This window comes from Rhinolophus sinicus, linkage group LG07, assembly GCF_036562045.2.
Source record: "Rhinolophus sinicus isolate RSC01 linkage group LG07, ASM3656204v1, whole genome shotgun sequence".
Lineage (NCBI taxonomy): Eukaryota > Metazoa > Chordata > Mammalia > Chiroptera > Rhinolophidae > Rhinolophus > Rhinolophus sinicus.
The window spans coordinates 91,303,663-91,323,803 of record NC_133757.1 but is presented as its reverse complement, the minus strand read 5'-3'; the positions used below and the strand labels follow the sequence as shown (position 1 = coordinate 91,323,803).

At 32.2% G+C, this 20,141-nt stretch overlaps 1 protein-coding gene across 4 annotated transcripts in view; it reads left to right on the top strand.

The window, feature by feature from the left end:
- The window catches only part of SPOCK3 (SPARC (osteonectin), cwcv and kazal like domains proteoglycan 3), a 335,282-nt gene that overhangs the window by 299,308 nt on the left and 15,833 nt on the right, over positions 1 to 20,141 (top strand). For all 4 annotated transcript variants that reach the window (XM_074338292.1, XM_074338291.1, XM_019731467.2 and 1 more), the window contains one exon: positions 5,440 to 5,559. In XM_074338292.1, the coding sequence (XP_074194393.1) occupies positions 5,440 to 5,559 (120 nt within the window). The remainder of the gene's footprint in view (positions 1 to 5,439; positions 5,560 to 20,141) is intronic.

Below are 20,141 nucleotides of genomic sequence, written 5' to 3'. Positions count from 1 at the left end.
TACTGCTTTGGAATGTATAGCAGCATCTACTGCAGCTTAAAAATTGGGCTTGAACATACACGGTTCTTTTAAAGTCAAGAAGATATATTTATATTGTTTTTGTGTTATTGTCTCCTAAAAATGTGTTTTGCTAAAATCATACATCTCTGCAATGACGATCATTTCATATCACTATAGTAATAACTTACTGAAATGGAAATGTATAAGCTTTGAGTGAAGCAATGCCTGACTTGTTTGTTCTAAGCAGCAGCATATTACTTTGTTGCTGTTAGGACTGCTGAGGTGGCTTGCTATAAAGATTAAGATCTTGGACTCTGTATTCTATCTTTTTGGATTTAGAATTTGGCTTTGCCACTTGTCAAGTGGCAAGTTCTATAGCTCTTTTTTCTTTTTTTTTAAATTAAATTTATTGTGGTGACAATGGTTCATAAAATTACATAGGTTTCAAGTGTACAGTTCTATACTACATCATTTATATATCACATGTGTGCTCACCAACCATAGTCAGTTCTCCTTCCATCACCGTATATTTGACCCTCTTTACCAGGGTAACTCTGGTAACCACTAAGCTGTTGTCTGTGTCTATGAAATTTTGTTTCTTTATTTGACTTGTTCCTTTGTTGCTTTCAGTTTTATAACCCTCATGTCAGTGAAGTCATATGGTTCTCAACTTTTTCTGTCTGACTTATTTCACTTAGCATAATAATCTCAGGATCTATCCATGTTGCCATAAATGGCAGTATTTCATCTTTTTTCTCACGGCAGAATAGTATTCCTTTGCGTATATATACCACATCTTCTTTATCCAATCATCTACAGAAGGACACTTGGTTGTTTCCATGTCTTGGCCACCATAAATAATGCTGCAGTGAACATCGGAGTACATATATCTTTATGGGTAAAAGTTTTCAGATTTTTGGGGGGTAGATGCCCAGGAGAGGGATTTCTGGGTCATATGGTAATTCTATTCTTAATTTTTTGAGCAACCTCCATACTGTTTTCCACAGCAGCAATTCTGTAGCTCTTAATGCATCATTTTCCTAACCCTTAGGGAAGGGTTAGGAATATTAGCAATACTAGCATAGATTTTATAAAGTTTTTATAAGGGTTAAAATAATGTTGTCTCTAAAGAAATTATAAAAATTAGTATGCAGTGTTAGCTGCTATTTTATTATCAGTATTATGGCAGCATTCTTAATTCCTAAAGTATTCCATTCAGTACATGAATAACCTTACATCAAAACTGAAGCTAAGATATGTGTGGCACATAATAAAGGCATATAATGTCTCATATTTGGGTAAATTTTTAAATGCTATTTAAATATAAATTACTTAATCTAAAAATATCATATAAATTCACAAGTATTTTATTAGATATACATAACAAGCACTGTATCACTAAAATTTACTAACTCAAGACAAAAGTTGTGCCAATTTGTTCAACAAACTTTTTATAATTTTTTGAGCAGATATTTTATTGCATAATACTTTGCTTTGTGCTGGGTATATTTTAGGGGGAAAAACATAAGAAGGATATAGGAAACAGAGAACCAAAATTTATTTTTAAATATTAATTTGTTTAAAATAGGAAATATATTAACATGCTTTAATTTTTAAAAGTATAACTGTACACATATTGAAGTATCCCTCCAACCCTTATTCTCCCTACCCAATTTCCATTGCAGAGGTGACAATCTTTCAATCTCTCCAATGTGTATTTCCAGAGATATTTTAAGCATATATAAACCAACACATTTTTCCTCCCTTTTTATACATCTGGATGTATACTAAACACTTTTCTGCTCGTTGTTTGTTTTTTTTTTAAGCAAAAAGCTCTATTGTGGGTCTAGCTCCATATCAGTACACAATGAGCTTCTTAACTGTGACTCATAGAGCTTCATGGATGCCTGTACCTGATTAATCTTGCCAGGCCATTGCTGATGGACTGTTATTGTTAACACACTTGCTGTTTTATAAAAGTGCTAAATAAATAGTATTGCACAATTTAAATGAGTTTGTATATGGGTAGTATATACCTGTATGATAATTTTGAAGAAACAAAATTTCTTCATCAAGGGTTAGATGCAGTGTAATGTTTTTTAAAGACATTTTAAATTTAAATGTATTTTTGAATATTAATACAGGTATATGGCACAAAATCCAAAAGAAAAAAAACGACATAATTGTTAAAATAAAACTCCTTCACACCACTTTGCTTCATTCATCCAGTTCCCCTAACTGGAGATAATTAGTGTTATCAGAATATATATATATTCTTCAAGAGATACAAAATGCATATATAAATGTGTAGAAGAATTCCTCTTTTTCAAGTGAGATTTTGTTTTCTTCTGCACAGCAATTTACTGATCAGAAGACTCTTTTGCCTAGATATTGAGTATACAGAGATACCAGGTGAAAGTGTAAATATTCATATAGAGCATACTATTTTTTTGCCTTATCACTCAATCTCAGCCATTGTGGATCTTATCAGTAAAAGTTTTGTTTTCTTTGACTTTCACTATAGTTCATTGTTTTACAGTGAATTCTGTACATTGCCCTGTCCTTGACCAAGTATTTTTTTAACCCACTGTTATCTGCTTCTCCACTTGACACACAAGATGGTATTCTAAGATTCCTCTTTACCATCTTCTTAGAAATTTCTTTTCCTTCTCTCTTAAACCTTTATTTTCTGTGCCTCAGCCATGCTCTTTCTTGGTTCTCTCTGGTGAATCACATCCTCCAGTGGCTTCCTGAAGAGGTTAGTTTTTTGGATCTTGTATATTTAAAAATCTTTTTAGCTTGCTTTCCCACATGATTTTTTTCTGGATATAAGATTCTCAGTTTAAAATACAAAGCAATTTTTAATTACTTTCTTCCTATCAATGTTGCTATTGAAAAGTCTGATAGCCTTTTGGTGGAGTCTTGGGTTATCTGTATACAGCATCATGTGGTCTGCAAAAAGTGACAATTTAACTTCTTCATTCCCAATGCAGATGCCTTTTTATTTCTTACTCCTGCTTATTGCTCTGGCAGCAATAAGTATTGCTTCCAATACTATGTTGAAAAGCAGTGGTGGGAGGGGCAGCGCTATCTTGTTGCTGAATGTAGAGTGCAGGGCTTTAGTTTTTCACTGTTAATTGTGATATTAGCTGAAGGTTTGTCATATATGGCCTTTATTATGTTCAGGTATTTTCCTTCTATACCTATTTTATTAAGTGTTTTAATCATAAATGGATGCTGTATCTTGTCAAACGCTTTTTCTGCAACAATTGATATAATCATATAATTTTTGTCCTTTATTTTGTTTATGTGGTGTATCACATTGATCTATGTGATCAATGTGGTACCATCCTTACGCCCCTGAAATGAACCCTACTTGGTCGTTCATGTATAATCTTTTTAATGCATTGTTATATTTGATTTGCTGATATTATGTTTAGGATTTTTGCTTCTATATTCATCAGAGATATTGGTCTGTAATTTTCTTTTTTAGTGTTATCCTTACCAGGTTTTGATATCAAGGTAGTGTTGGCCTCATAAAATGAGTTAGGAAGTATTGTCTCTTCTTCAGTTTTTTGGAAGAGTTTGAGTAGGACAGTATTAGATACTCTTTGAATGTTTGATTTCACTGATATGTGGGATATAAAACTGAAAACAACAAAAGAACAGGACAAGCAAATAAAGAACAAAAACTCATAGACTCAGACAATAGTTTAGTGGTTACCAGAGGATAAGCGGGGAGTGGGTGGTAGATGAGGTTAAATGAGATCAAATATATGGTGGTGGAAGGAGAACAGACTCTGAGTGGTGAACGCACAATGTGTTTTATAGATAATGTAATATAGAATTATACACCTGAAATCTATGTAACTTTACTAACAATTGCCACCCCAATAAACTTTAAATAAAAAAAAAACAAAAAACAACAACAAACTGCAGGCATGTAATTAAATAAACACTGAAAACTTTAAAAAAAAAAAAAGAAAAAGAGAAATATGAAGACATTCTGATTCATTATTCTTTGTATGGGACAATTTTTATTACTCCCCCACATGGCAACTTGCAGGTTTTTTCTTTTTCATTGCCTTTTTTTTTTTTTTGCCTCCAGTGTTCTGAAATGTGAAAGTAATTTACTAGTATGAGTCAATCACCTTAGTAGTTACTGGGAGGGTCCTATTAATCTGGAAGGTTATCCTTTTAATACGAGGAAATGGTATTATATTATACTATATTTGTTATGTTATACATGTTAGGTTAGATATAACACCTATTGTTAAAATGTGTATAGTATATATCAACTATAATGTAATGATAATATCATTGTGTAAAGTACTATTTTTAAGAAAATGTATAAGCAGAGTACTATTAAAGAGCACTTGTCAGTCCAGGAAATTGCACATTTGCTCCTTGCAGAGGAGTTAAGCCTACGGTAACAATATCCTCTAAATAATGTATGTAAGTATTTCTTATTTTTTCAAACTAATATGATGACAAACTACTGAGTTTGAAATACCATATTCTACCATTAGTCTCATACATACACACACACATCTGGGTGGTGAGAATGCAATGAAATATGTAAATAATGTATTATAGAATTGTACACTTAAAACATAATTTTATTAACCAATGTCACCCCAATATATTTAATTAGAAATTATATGTAATGTATGCTCTGCAACTCTTTATTATACGGGCTATTTTAAAGCTATAATTATTGATAAATAACAACATATTGTTATTTATCAATACAGAGGAATTATTTTAAGTTTCATATGTGAAAGTTTTCTAACACCTTATTTTTATAAAAGTACGTGATACCATTTTTTTTTTAAATATTGTACTATTTCTCCTAATGTCAAATGAGATAGCTCCTCCTTTTCTGTGCTTAAAAAGTAAATGTAAGATGGAGCCAAATATAAACAGCATATATTTAAAGTTGATAATTTATGTGTGTGTGTGTGTGTGTGTGTGTGTATAGAGAGAGAGAATATGCTGATGCAGATTTATCAATTGTAACATTATAATAAGTATGGCTAATAAAAATATGTAAGTATTCATTTTGGATATTCAACCCATTGTTTTCCCAGATGATCCACCACCTTACTGTGACACAGTGTTCAGCACTTAAGTATTTGACTCAATTTATTTGATGTTAACGATGAGAACCTCAATCCCTGTTATATTCTAGTGAGGAGTGGAAGTAGAATTCTATAATAATATTCCTTTATTAAATAAAGTGTTATATCACATCTTGTTGTGTTTGAAACACATATTTATTTTTTTTGTTTTTGAAAAGCTGAAACACAATTAGTAATTGTATCACATTTGTTTCTTTTAGTCCTTGTCATCTTTCAGTTATTGGAATAATTTGAGAAGTAGCATTGACCTTATGCTAAGTTATTATTCAAGATTGGTGTCATTTTTCTTTGTTTTTAGCATGTAGTGACCTGGAGTTCAGAGAGGTGGCAAACAGACTGCGGGATTGGTTCAAGGCCCTTCATGAAAGTGGAAGTCAAAACAAGAAGACAAAAACGTTACTGAGGCCTGAGAGAAGCAGTAAGATTTCTAAATTTGATTGGTGCCATTGTATTTGATGTGGGATTTTATTTCCGATGAATCACTTAGATCAAACCACATATTTCAACATTTATCCTTCACTTAGATGCTGAACGAAGATCAGAACATAGTCATTATGCCCAAGCATACCCATAATATTTTCCAAGGAAATAAAGCATTTGTAATAACCCCCATTGGTAGATAAAGGAATATCCCTCAGAGACAGCATTTAGTTTCCAGTTGAATTGAAAGAGTAATAATATTTTTTTCAGTGTTTTGATAGAAATGGTAAAAAATAGAACACAAGAAATAAAGGTAAGAATTTTGGAGTACTTAGATTTCTAGAGAACACAATTAGTACCCCCTCTGTCACCCAGATTAGCCTTTTCATGATTGCTTTGCAGACATTTCTAATTTGACCCAATTGTGACATTAGACTAAAAGGATATTTTTAATGACACATAGCAAATCACATTCATAAAAGAAAGAAGACATAATAGGAGCCATATGAATCTTGTATGAGTCTTTTATCATTTGTATAAGCCCCCTAATTTTTTTTTTAATTCTTCTGAAATAGGAAATTGAAATTAAAATGGGGCCATTGTTATGACTAATTTTATGAACTTTTCACTTTATATGCTTCCATTTACGTGAAAACATTTATTACATATTTAATGCATGTAAAAGAAAGACTGAAACATGAGCTTAATTTTAGGGAGTTTTCAAACATAAAAGCATTTGCCCTAAAATAGAAGAGAAGGTAGGGCAGGAATCACAAGCAGCATCTTATCACTGACAAACTCCCAAGTGCCCTTCTTTGCTCATTATGACATGACCCATACACTCTCACTTGCAATCCTTACATACCAGTTTCGAACAAAATCATTCATAAAATGGTGCAGTCGTCCATAATCTGTATTTCCTAATGTGCCTTATTTGTTTTCTTCTCATCAAAGAATTTGCTACAGTTTCAACCTTTTGTGTTTATGAATCTTATTTATATTCTTTAAAAATATAATAATTCTTAATTAAGCTCTCACCGATAGACATGATCATTATCTTCGTATGTGTGATAACTATGTACATATCTTTTGTCTTGTGAAATTCAGAAAGTATAGTATTTTCCCTCCCTTGAAGGAATGTTTTCCGGGTTTGTCTTTGGAACGTATTGATTAAATTTTTGGCAGGTGTTAAATTTCTTGATGGCTTTGAGAGTGAGTAAGATGTCTTATCTTACGTAGCAGAAACAATAAAGTCTATTTGCTCTTTTATTCATTAAACAAACATATCTAGGGTGGAATAAAAGTTGTGTTCCAGACTTCGACATATTGATTTTGTTTTAAATTCATGTCTATACCTGTCCTGTCGTACTTGAATATTTTTATTGCTTGTTCTCAAATTTCTCCTTTGAACTTGAGTTCAGACTAATAATCCTTCTCATATTTGGAGATGGATAAAAGGAGAACTTATACAACACTCAGCACAATGCCTGGTTAATTGTACACATTCATAATTATTATTTCTGTTGCTATCAAGAAACTAGACAGTCTTGATATAGTGAGTTAATTACAACAAGTTCCTGGGGAATTGAATGTTTTTGGAGAGTAAATAAGAAAGTAGGTACAGGATTATTTATACTGCTTGAAGGGGTCAGAGGCAACGAGGGGTACATTTCCAAAATAAAGTTATCTATCCAAATAGATATGACAAATCCCTAGAAGAGAAATGTCTGACTCCCTCAGCTCCTCAGATCTGTACACTCTCTAAGTGAGCCAGCCCTCCCCTCGCTCTGTTATATTGAATTTGTGAAGTAACCCTCCAAAGTATCCTCCCCACCTCCTTTCTATTCTTATTTTTTCTTCACACCTTTTGTCACTATCTATCATAGTGATAATCTATGTGTTTAATTCATTTATGTTTTGCTCTCGCTCTCTTTCTCACTGTCTCCCCATTAGACTACTATGAAATAACTGAAGACAGAGATTTTTATTTACCACTGTATCATCAGAACATAGAATAATTTGATATATAGTATTCACTAAATAAAAATGAGTACAATGAATAAATAGAAGAAGCAAAGAAGCAATCAAAATGCTACATTGTGTGCATATATCATAATTTAATCTAAATCAATTATCCCCGTAGGAATGATTACTTATTATGTTCTCCATGGCAGTCAATTCTGCAGTCAATTGGTATGCTTATATATCTATGAGAAAGATTCCAAGTATTGGAAGTAATGGGTCAAAATGGGCATGCATTTCAAATGATAAATGATAACAAAGGTTGTAAGACTGCTTTGCAAAAAGCTTAGGGCATTTCTAAGTTCTAATAGGAAAGCATGAGAGCTAAAGTTAGCCTTCATCCCTGCCAGCAAAAAAATATTCCCATTATTTTTAACTTTTCCAATCTTGTGAGCATGCTATTATTATATGTCATTATAAATCCAACTTGTTTCAATTTATTAGTGGTGAATTTGAACATAAAATATCAGTGGAAGGAACTTATGCACAGCAACATGAAAAAAAGTGACTTAGCTCAGGCTACTGTAATAAAATACATAGACTAGGTGTCTTAAACACTAGACATGTATTTCTCAAATTCTGTAGGCTGTGATGTCCTAGATCAAGGTGCTGTCAGATTAGGATGTTAGTGAGGACCTTCTTCCTGTCTTGTAGACAGCCATCTTTTCACATGGCAGACACAGAAAAAGATCTCTCTATTGTCTCTTCTTATAACCTGATTACCTCCAAAAGGCCCCATCTCCTAATGCCATCACTTTGGATGGAGGTGGTGGAGGTGGACAGGGCTTCATCCTATGAACTGTCAGGGACATGAGTCCATAGCACCAAAGGAAACAAATAAAGCACCGTATGTTATGTCAAATTATATGGTTAATTCTGAGAAAAGTATATTGATGAATTCCATGGTATTTAATCAGCACCTTCTAGTATTGTTATTAATTTTTGCTATATGTGTTGCTGACCTATTTTTTAGAATATGGGTTTATTTCTGTTGTATGCATTAATAAATTATGCTCATTGCTTTATCTTATACCACTATATGTTACTTAGTGCTTTTTAGCACAGATTTCACCTTACCTGGTAGGGAGAGTACCATTACTACATTCATTTTTGTTACATTCGCCTGATATACTTGCTGACATTTTATTGTCAATCTTTCTTTATTACTTAGACTTAGGTGACTTTCCTATAAATAAACATTCATAATTGGGTTTTGAGTTTTCATTATGACAATGAGCAGACTGTGCTTTTTTCAATTAAGATATAATGAAGTCAACATAAAGCACAGGGAAATACTCTGATAAGACACAGAATGTTTGTTATTTAAACAGATTACACAGAAGATAAAGAAAAACATTACCCAGAAGAAAACAATCTGTTATTAAAAGTAGACCAATACTCCAAGAAAATGTTGTCATTTTAACAGAGACAAAATCAAATTTTAGTTTTGCGTCAGTATGATATTTGGTACTAATTTTAGAACATATCTTATCTGAAAAAACCCTTTAAATATTAGCCAACATTGACTATGATATAATATTAATTTTGGGGGGAAACCTTTTAATATATTTTTTGGATTTATATAGGTTTTGTCATATTTTTGGAACAATTAGTCATTTTATTTTAAAATAAAATTATATTTTCTAACAAAAGCATATTTTACATGCCTTGTAATCCAGGTTGCCTGCCTAATGTAATTATATCTCCTAGTAGAGTCCTATATAGAGAGAGAAATTATAATTTTTAAATTTAGTAGTTTTTATTTTATATTGAAAATTATAAGATAGATAATTTTAAACTATTATGCATTTCATTTTGTAGATTATCGTAATTCATGCATTTTATACATTTTTATACTTATAGCCATATAATTTTTTAAAACTTTTTAATATGGCAAAAATAAACATGTTTATTAATAAAACCAAATATATACAACTTAAACTACAAACTATAAAATTAGTTTGAACTATGAAAATTAGAGGAACCGAGATACACAAATTTAAAATCATGTTTTACTGTTTTATCTTTTTTAGAAAATATCTAGATATTTAATGAATACACATTCATTAATGTAGCATAAATTTAAGATTTTAAATTACCTAAAGATTTAGAAACTATCTTTAAATTTCGAGTCAGCTTATTATAAAACATAATTACTGTTGAAATAAAGTTTATCTTAATGATTTAATTCATTAAAAACTAACGTATACTTTTTATAATCTCAAATATCATAAATGCAATGTGAACTTCTTCAGTCAGTATATTTTTATAAATTTAGGAAAAACACACCTAAATAGAATTAAAATGTATACCTGTATTATACTTAATGTTGAAAACTGAATGTATAGCTATTTTATTAAATAAATAGTAAAGTAGTCTATTTTGCCTATTTTTATTTAAATTATATGAATTGATTTTTTAAAACAGTTGGGTTATTCTTGATAAAAAACGTTTGAAAGCATTATTTTTTTTGTAAATTTTAGAAATATATAATTTATATCAACACTTATTCCTAAGCCAATCAAAGTAGAGCTTTCTTAAGAGATTTTTAATCTAGCTTGTCAATACCAGCTGGAGATAGAAAAAAATAAATATATATTTTATATATCCAGTCACACTTGCATGCACACACATGCACACACACTCAAGTAGAGAGTTTATAGCTTTAATTTAAAAATTTTAGCCTTGAGTCTTATGCAAGCATAGAAATCTAAAACACACTGGTTTACATGGAGAACTGTCTCTCATCCTTACCTTACCTTTACATTTTTACCAAGATTGTATTTATGGAGGATGGGATAAGTTGTCCCAGACTGTAGTTTCCTGTGAGTCAGGCTCTTTTCAGGTTCTATCACTTCCTGTTCTCCATGCTGGGGAATCTCCGTTTTGATCTCCATCATCCATTTAGCGCATGGGAAAAGAAAGGTCTCTACCAATTTGTACTTTTGTCTTTAGACGTTCATTTGACTAGAGTGATAGTAGATGGGAGTTGATCATGGAAGTGAGAGGGGAGCTTCTGCATTTTGATTGTTCAGAATACATTCCTTATGCTTAATCGACCAACTTCAAATTTAATATAAAGTGACAGGTCTGAGGAACAATTCAGAGAAAAATTTCGTATTTATATTTAAATATTGAAATAGTAATAATGGTGGCAAATATGTAACGGAAGGCCAAAACACGTATATTTTTTCTGGTTGTACCAAGAAGAATGCTTCAAATGCCAATATCTCTTGTTTAATATGTACGATATTGCCTTTGAGGTAGACATTTATCCTTTGATGGATCTGTATCTGTATCATATAAACTAGTATAATTTACATAAAAATGGTCGATTCTTACTTTATTCTCAAAAAATAGCAGGGTTTACTTTCTAGTCATTGGAATATCTGTTAATAGAACATAGAGTTTCTTACATAATAATTCAAAGCTTAAATGTTTTTGTTCTAACCTTATATAGGAAAACAGAGTGAAAAGTTAATGAATGAGTTCAAGAGGTGAATGTGGGCTGGCACTGAACTTGTTGGCATTCAGGAGGGGGACGAAGAGGGGACTCCCGTCAGCCCATGTCTTCTTTATCAATACTTTCTATCTTTAAATAATCTGACAAATTCAGCTCTCTTCTCCATTTCATGCAACACAGTAGATATATGCTGTTTCCCAAGCAAATATATGTAGCAAAAAAGGCACATATATAATCCAGGACAGCTTTTTCTAATTATTGGCTAAAAGGAGAGCCAGTGCCTTGTTAAGCACTCCAGGACATAAATGTGTAGGCTGAAACATGTGAAATTATCAATTTTGGAAATACAAAACAACAGTAGTTTTTAAAGCGTCAACTTCATAAAAAAATCATCTGAAAATTCACTACTCTTCATATGTCAGTTAATTGGTATACTTTAATAGTCCAAATTATTGAGTAATGCGTAACTTTTATCTGTTTAATTTTTCTGTAGTTTATGAGTAAAAATACAAATTAAGGCATGACATCTTTGTTTTCCTTTATCCTAGTCTGATGGTGCAGCCTCATTATATAATAACATAGCTACTAACAGTCCTTAAACTGCATGCATTTATGTTCTCTAATGTTTTTCCTACTCATAAGTCAGATTGCTAAAACTATTAGAACAAAGACTTTTGTGGTTTAATCATTGCCTGCTGACCTCTCTCTGTAGGTTCTAGAAGGTATTACTGGATCTTTTGATTAATATAATTCCTCATGGTAGAGAAACTTGCTTCATATTTGCTTTGTGTATGGGGGTCGGGTGGGGTAGGGAGGTGAAGCGAGGGGGTCCTAGAACACTCCCCACCCAGGTATCTGTATTCTCTCACTTCGTTCAGCTTCCTCCTCAGATTCCAGCCTCAGGTGCTTTCCCTTCTACCGCATATAAATGACCCCACCACAGAGCGTTCACCTCTTTATACTGCTTTTCTTTTCTTTATAGCATATGTCAGTATCTGGTATAAAAAAGTTTACTAGTTTAATTTGTCTCATTTCCAAATAAAATGTAAGCTCTGTCAGGCCAAGGTTTTTCTACTGTGGAATCCCCAACTACTTAAAATGGCCATGGCACATAACAGAGACTCAGTAACAATTTGTTTAATAAATAAGTTAATAAATCTAGTTATAAGTTTTTATCTAAAGATCGATAAACTAGCTTGTAGCTGCTTTCCCATGGTTGCTGAATGGCATGAAGGTTTCAGGAGGGCAAATCTCTGGCAGTAGCAGAATTGGAATACAAGTGTCAAGACTTGATGAAACTTAAATGGGAAAGTTACTCGACTTCTTTTTATAAGACAATAGACCCTAAATGTGGACTGTGGCCTAACAAAAAAAGGGTAAGTTGCTAGCCTCATATCCTGGATATCAAATTAACACTGCTATATATTTTACATTAGTTAAATATCTTATTACATTGTCAAAAATACCAAAATGGTATGGTGAAAATAGCTTTTTTTTCATAGTACTTATTTTAGTGCACAATAGGATACTAACCTGAGTTTTTTATTGACCAAATTGTATTAAAGCCATTCATAAAGAATTGTATAGCCATCACCAGAGAAGAATTGATTCTTTATCTGAATGTTGGATATTGTAAACATTTCATAATTAAATGGTTTCAGTTGACAAGAAAGATCAATAATGTTATAGCTTTTTTAAGAAATTAAGCAAGTGGGTAAAGTTTGCCATGTTTTTTAAACAACTTAAATTTTCTTTATATTAAAAAATCAGGCTTCTCGGATATGTTTTGGTTGAATACATTTTAGAGCTATCACTGGCAAAGGAATGACCATTGAAAAGCAACTAAGATGGCAAAAAACTTTAAATGTGTTTCATGATAAGAAGGTGAACAAAATAGAGCCATTTAGCCTCTGATTCTCTTTTCATTATACCTTGAAAATACTTGTTCAAGGCTTTTTCAATAAGTATATGTTGTACCATTATAATCTGTATACCTTGATTTATTTTATTTTGTTACTTAAATCTCCAAAATTTACAGAACAAAAATACTATACCCAGGTTGCTTTTTTAAATATGGCTGTGATTGAGAGAGAGAGAGAAAGAGAGAGAATCCTTTGAAAGAAACAGCGCATTATTATTATTTTTTTTGTCCATTTGGAAAACATCAGGCTATCACAATCATATGCAAAATCCTGAGATTAGCAGTCTGACTCAGATTAAAAAGTCTTTTTTTTTCTTTCCTACACACCAAATGTTCTCAGTCAGAGAAAATGATAGTTGCTTACACCCTCAGGGTAAATGAATACATTCTAATTTCTTCACAAGATATTGCTCACTTAATGTCATGCTGTCCTCACATTGAGAGGGAGATTGAATTTCGAATCAGAAGGCTTAAAAACAATGCCCTATCTTAATGCAATTAGGAGCCTTCTAGTTATAGCAGGGAACTTCATCTTTCGAAAACAAAGATTTGAAAAGTTAGAAGATAAATGTTCTTATTTCAAGTAAAATAATGAAAGCTATAAATCAATGCTTATTTTCTAATTATCGAGACATCTCTTGTTAGGTAAACACAATAACTCGAATACAATTGAATTATACACTTTAGTATTACTAAGGTAATATCTTAATATTTGGATATTATAATTTTCTAGAAACTATATTTCATATTTAGATAATTAATATAATCATATATAAATTAAAACTAATTATAGATAAAGGTATAAGTAAAGAATATATTATAATAAAATTGTTTTGTTACATTATTGTGTCCTGGGAAATTATCCGATGGATTTGCTAGGCACCAGACTTTTGGGGGAGCCTCTAGTCTTTAGGAACTATATTATTCCAAATAGAGAATTACTATTAACATTGGCAATTTTGGAATCATTAACAAGTAGGTTGATTCTCACAGGGTACGTGAAATATTGTCAATTTTATTACATTCTGTTTTCAAGAAAATGAATAACTTAATTTCAAATTATAATCACGTAGGATGTTCAGAGCACACTTAACAGTAATGTGAACTAAAAATCTGTACAGAAAAATAAAACAGGACAAAATTTACATTATATTCATATATTTATATGCATTCAGTCATTTATAGTATTAGCATTATTTCTATTGACTTCCACACCAGTGCCAGTTGAGTAATACACAACCTGGAATGTTTGTATTATAGCTATTTTAAAAGCATCAAGAAGTGAGAGCTAAAATAAAGGAGAAAATATAAATAAAAGGATATAAAATAGCTCAAAAACATTATATAACATAAAGCAAAAAATGGTTAGCAGCCTGATAGATGGTTTTCCAATCTAATTTCATTTTCATACATATAGTCACATAAACATTTATTTTCACTTTTAGGCATTTATTGTATTGCAAATATTTCCACACTATATCTTTTCTATTTTGATTTCAGAGTTCTTTGTTTGTGTTCCTTAAGAAAAATATCTGTCACTAAAATATTGACCTGGATATTCTTCTAATGTACATGTTTTTTCATTTAAATCTTTAAACCATCCACAATTTATTAGTGTGAAATAAATTTCATTTCTACTATAATTCTATCATGTTCTAATATTCTACTGTTTATGTTTTCAATTTTCCAAATTTGTTAACGTCTGTTTTATGGCTCAGAATGTGTTATATACAGTATGCACTTGATATGAACTTGTATTCTGTTATTATTTGTTGAGTGTTCTATCACTATAAATCATTTCAAGTTTATTGATAATTTTGTTCCAATGTTCTATACCCTCACTGCTTTTTGTCTACTTGTTCTATTAATTATTTATAGAGCAGTACTGAAGTCTCCAGATATAATTGGGAATTTTTCTTTTCCTCTGTTTAGTTCTATTTCTTTTCTCTCATATATTTTGAAGCTTCATGTTATAGGCATACAATTTCAGGGTTATGTCTTCCCTTTGAACTATTTATCATTACGTAATGTCCCTTTCTATCTTGGTAACATTCCTTATTCTGAAATTAAATATATAATTAGTATAGTCAATCTGGCTTTCCAGTAGTGTTTGCATGGTTTATTTTTTCCCATTTGTTCATTTCAACCTACTACGCGATTTTATTTAAAATGGTTTTCTATAGGATAACATATAGTTCAGTCTTGCTTTTTTATCCAACCTGACATTTTTTTTTGTATTTTAATTGATATGCTTAGGTCATTTACATTTAATTAATTATCGATGTAATCTAAGTATAATCTACCTCCTTCCTAGTTATTTTCTATTTTTTCCATGACTACCTTGCTCATTTTTTCACTCTTATAATGCCTTATTTTGGACAAATGAAGTACTTTTATGATTTTACTTTATCTCCACTCCCTGTTTTAATTTTTACCTCCTTTTAAAAATTTTAATGGTTCTAGGTTTTACAAACTACAAACTTAATTTGTTGCAATCTACCTTCAAAATACATTTTGCCATTTCATATTTATTAGAAGGAAATACAACTGTCAATTTATCCCACCTACAGACACACAATACATTGCTAATACATTTAGATTAGGCATTCAGTTATCTTTTGAAACAAGTTTAAATAAAAATATAAATTTCATATGCATCTTTATTTATGCTACTTCCAGAATTCCTCAGGGGTTTATTTGTTTGTTTTCTTTGGTAGCAATCCAAGTTTCTGTCTAGTATCATATTTACTCTTTATGAAGAATGCATGTTTTAACTTTCCTCATAGTTCACATCTGCTTTAAATAAATCATCTGTCATTTTTGTTTGTTTAAAATGTATTGCTTTTTCCTTTTACAAAGATATTTTCTCTGGGTAAAGAATTTTGGATCAAGAGCTTTATTTATTTAGTTTTCTTCAGCATGTTACAGATGTTCCTCCATTGCATTCTAGGTTGTACTCTTTCAGCTGAGAAGTCAGCAGCTATTCTCTCCATCTCTCCATCTCTCCATCTCTCCATCTCTCTCTCTTTCTCTCTCTCTCTCTCTCTCTCTCTCTCTCTTTTCCCCCAGCTATTTGGAACATGTATTTGCTTCTAGCTGCTGAAATGTTTTTCTCCTTATAATTGGTTTTGAGCATCTTGACTATGATGTGCCTGGGTCTTTCCTCCCTCCCTCCCTTCCTTCCTCCTTCACTTCCTTTCCCTTCCCTCCTTCTCCCTCCCCTCCCTTCCTCTCCTCTCCTCTTCTCGATTGGCATTCCTGTGTAGTGTTCTCTAAGATTTCTATCACTGTGGTTTGCAATATTTCATTAATTTTGAAGAATTCTCCATTAACTCTTGAAATATTTCTTACTTAGGGGACAGCTGTTTTAGTTTAGCTTTGTTTTGGGGTTTTGTTTTTTGTTTGCTGTTGGTTTATTTTTGTTTTGTTTTGTTTTCTATCTCTCTCTCTTTTTTTTCTTTTCCTTTCCTCTGGATGCAGTGTATCGTCACTGATGTCCACAGAGTGACAGAGCATTATGCTTTCCCCAGTAACCTAAGGCATTGTTCCTAAAGGAATACAGGAAAGAAAGATGTACCTGGGCTTCCATACCTTTCCCACAGCAGCTTCTGCTTCTCAGGAGCCTGTCCTCGGTCTCTCACCCTGCCCAAATCTTCTTGAGAGCACTTGCTGAGATATGTGGATTAAAACCCTCTGCTTTTGTGGCTTCCAGGGGTTATTTATTGCCATGCTAGCCCACACGCACCTTTATAAATTCTTTGAAGATTTTAGCTGAATTCTCCCTCTTAGCTAATATAGAGTTCAACAGCCATATTAGGAAAGGAAGTTGTTCACATTCCATCTCTTCTTAGAAGTACATGTCTGTTTTTAGATTCTGGGTTATTGCATTGCCCTAGGACATAAAGTACCTGGCAGGTTCAAAAAGAGATGTAGTTTTGTAGATTGTCATATTTTTCTTATTTTTAGTGTGGGAACAATACTTGTTTCAACTTTCTGCTCCTTAGATGAAAGCAGGGTATCCTTGCCTTCATTCCTGAAGAATATATTTGTATGCAGATTTTGGAAAGTGTTTTTAAAAGTGTTTTTCTTTCATTATTTAGTGATATTATTAAAGCCTTCCTGACCTCTAAATTTCTGATGAGATGCCAGGCTGTAGTTGAATCATTGTTTAGTTGTAATGTGTCATTATCCTCCTGCTGATTTGGTGTTTACCATTAGTTCTTAAGAGTTTGACTAGGATGCCCTTCTTTGTGTATATTTTGCTTGAAGAGTGTAACATATTTAAGCAAAATTTCTACCATTATTTTTCTCAAATTATTTTTCCTGCACCATCTTTCTCTTCTCTTCTGAGACTTTAATTACTGACATGTTGTACTCCTTGATATTATCTAGCAGTTCCCTGAAGCTCTATTCATTTCTTTCCTTCCTATTAAATCATTGCAGTTAATCTATATTCAAGTTTAATTTTTCCCCTGTAAACTCATTTTAGCTGTTGGATCCATCTAGTGATTAAAAATAGGTATAGACTGCTTTGTTATTTTGTTCTGGAGTTTTCATCTAGTTCTTTCCTATAATTTTCTATTTCTCTGCTTACAGTTCTTATCATTGAAATTGTTACAAGCACATTTTTTTTCTTCACTAAAGATATCTATTTTTGTTGTTTTAAAATTTTGTCTGAATATTCCAACAATTGGGTCATCTCGGATTTGTTCTCAATTGATTGTCTTTTAAGGGCATGTCCCATTTTCCTGGTGCTTCATATGTCTTGTAATGATAGATGGTGTCCCAGATGTTATGGATATTAAATTGTGTGATGTTTTATTATGTTGCTTTAGTCCAATAAGTGTTTTGATTTGTCTGGTTTTTTTTGGTTTGTTTGTTTTTTAGCACATGAGTAATTTCGTTGGGCTCAAAAAAACGGTATTTCTTGGGTGCCAGCTTTAATCTTAGTTCAGATTTGTAGTCTCTAGTGGAGGTGATTTGAGTCTACAGTGTGTACGTGTGGTTGATGAGTCTCCAAAGTCTAGGGCAGGTAATATTTGATTTTCTGTCCCCTTTCCTTCTTGGATTTCTCCCTTGTTTTTCAATAGTTATACACAATTTCTTGACTCTCCAGTCTAGAATGTCTGCATTCTTTCTTCACCAGTGTCCCTATTGCCTTTTGCTATGCCAACTCTGCCCTTAGGCTAACAATGAAAAATGGGAATTCACTCCATATAACTCCCCTCCTCAAAATATGGACTTTCCACCAGAATCTCTCTGCTTCTTATTCACTCTTCTCGCTCTCTTTCTTTCCTTCTTTCCTTTCTTTTTCTCTCTTTCTTTCTTTCTTTCTTTCTTTCTTTCTTTCTTTCTTTCTTTCTTTCTTTCTTTCTTTCTTTCTTTCTTTCTTTCCTTCCTTCCTTCCTTCCTTCTTTCTCTCTTTCTTTCTTTCTTTAATTATTTGCAGAGTTTAAAGACTTATAGGTAGGATATTTCAGTCCAGTAAATGTTACTCAGTCATTACTGGAAGCAGAATATAAAATAATTACTTAAATCACAAGTTGAAGAGGGGATTTTTGTCTTGTCTGTCTTTGAATCTACAAGGCCTAGATTCAAAGTGTTGAACCCAGTATGGACTGGAATGGCATTTCACTTTTCATTACCTACTCCTGTATACATACCCCTCTCCCTCACCAAATCAAACTAAGTTTTTTGGGGAAAGAGGGAATTACGGTAATTTTTAAAACATTAGAACTTCATGGCTGAGGACAATTCTTCAGTCATTTTGAATATCTTTTGCAATCTACATTTTCTGAGTTTGTTTTTTTTTTTCATTTGAATGATTTTACATCAATTTATATTGATCTCAGTTATGCTAATAATATATTTGCTGACTAAACAAAAACAATTGTTAAAATAGGCTTGCTATTTCGTAGGAGTAGGAAGTGAAGTGCTTTGTATCTGCATTCTGGAAGGGAATAAACTTATTTTCTGCTATAGCATAAACATTCAGGGAATGTTCCGAGATGTTTTTTCAATTGTAAAGACTGTTTGTTTTATAGCTTCTGCCCCAGTCTTATCCTTTGTACTTGCTACTTATTTTACTTGGAAATAAGTCCCGTATTCCCTGATTACTCATATTTGCACTTTTATATTTCTGCCCAAATATCCTGATTTTAGAGACAGTATGGTAGGCAGAATTCTAATGATGGTCCTTCAAGATTCCTGGCCCTGGTTATTCAAACAAACACTGTTCTAGGTACAATGAAGGAATTTTGCAGATGTTAGTCAATTGTTTTTAAAATATGGGCAAAGGAGTATCTAAAAGAATAAAGATAGCAAAGATGCCAACAGCATTTATGAAGAGGGTTTCTTTAGAAAAAGCCCCACTCTGATTTCATGAGTTCTCTAAGAGGAGATGACGGTGCTTCTCTTCACTTCAAATCAAGGGAGGGAGTTCAACAGAACCAGTCAGTTTTGTATGTGCTGCCAGACCAGTGGATTATGCTCTGAATCTCACCAGGAAAATCTAAAAGGCAGAGATAGCCATGAGCTGCTTACTTGTTAGGTGTCAAAGAAGAGGGAAGGTACTGCTCCTTAGGCAAGAAATACCAGTATAGTAACCGTGGACAATTATTTGAGCCATATGGATGATAACCAATGTAAATTCTACACAAGAGGGCCATTTGGAATAGTGATAAAATTGGATTACCAGATAACCAGGGACGAAGAGGTGGTGGCCAACCAGAGGGAAATATCACGTCACAGGATATAGTTGAATTGTGGGTGCTCTGGGGGCCCACTGCTTGTAATTGGTGTTTGAAGTGGTGAGGGTGGTCTTGTAGATCTGCACTAACTCGGTAGGTAGGGTCAGAATTGAATTAAATTGTAGGACCCTCATTTTCATCCACAGAGAATTAGAGAATTGTTTGGTGAGGAAAACCACACATTTGGTCTCAGAAGTATTATGTGTCAGCAAATGAATTTTCTTTTAAAATAAGAGAATTTTTTTCTTATTTTTAATCACTTCAAAAACTAATAAGCTATTTAGAGCAAACATAACACAATACTGTAAGGTTTAAAAACATCTGAGAAATTAAAATGGACGACACTAATTGCAGAAAATTTGGGAGAATTTAAGTAATTTTGGTAAGTTTCTTATCACATATGTGAAGTCGTCTGATATTATTGG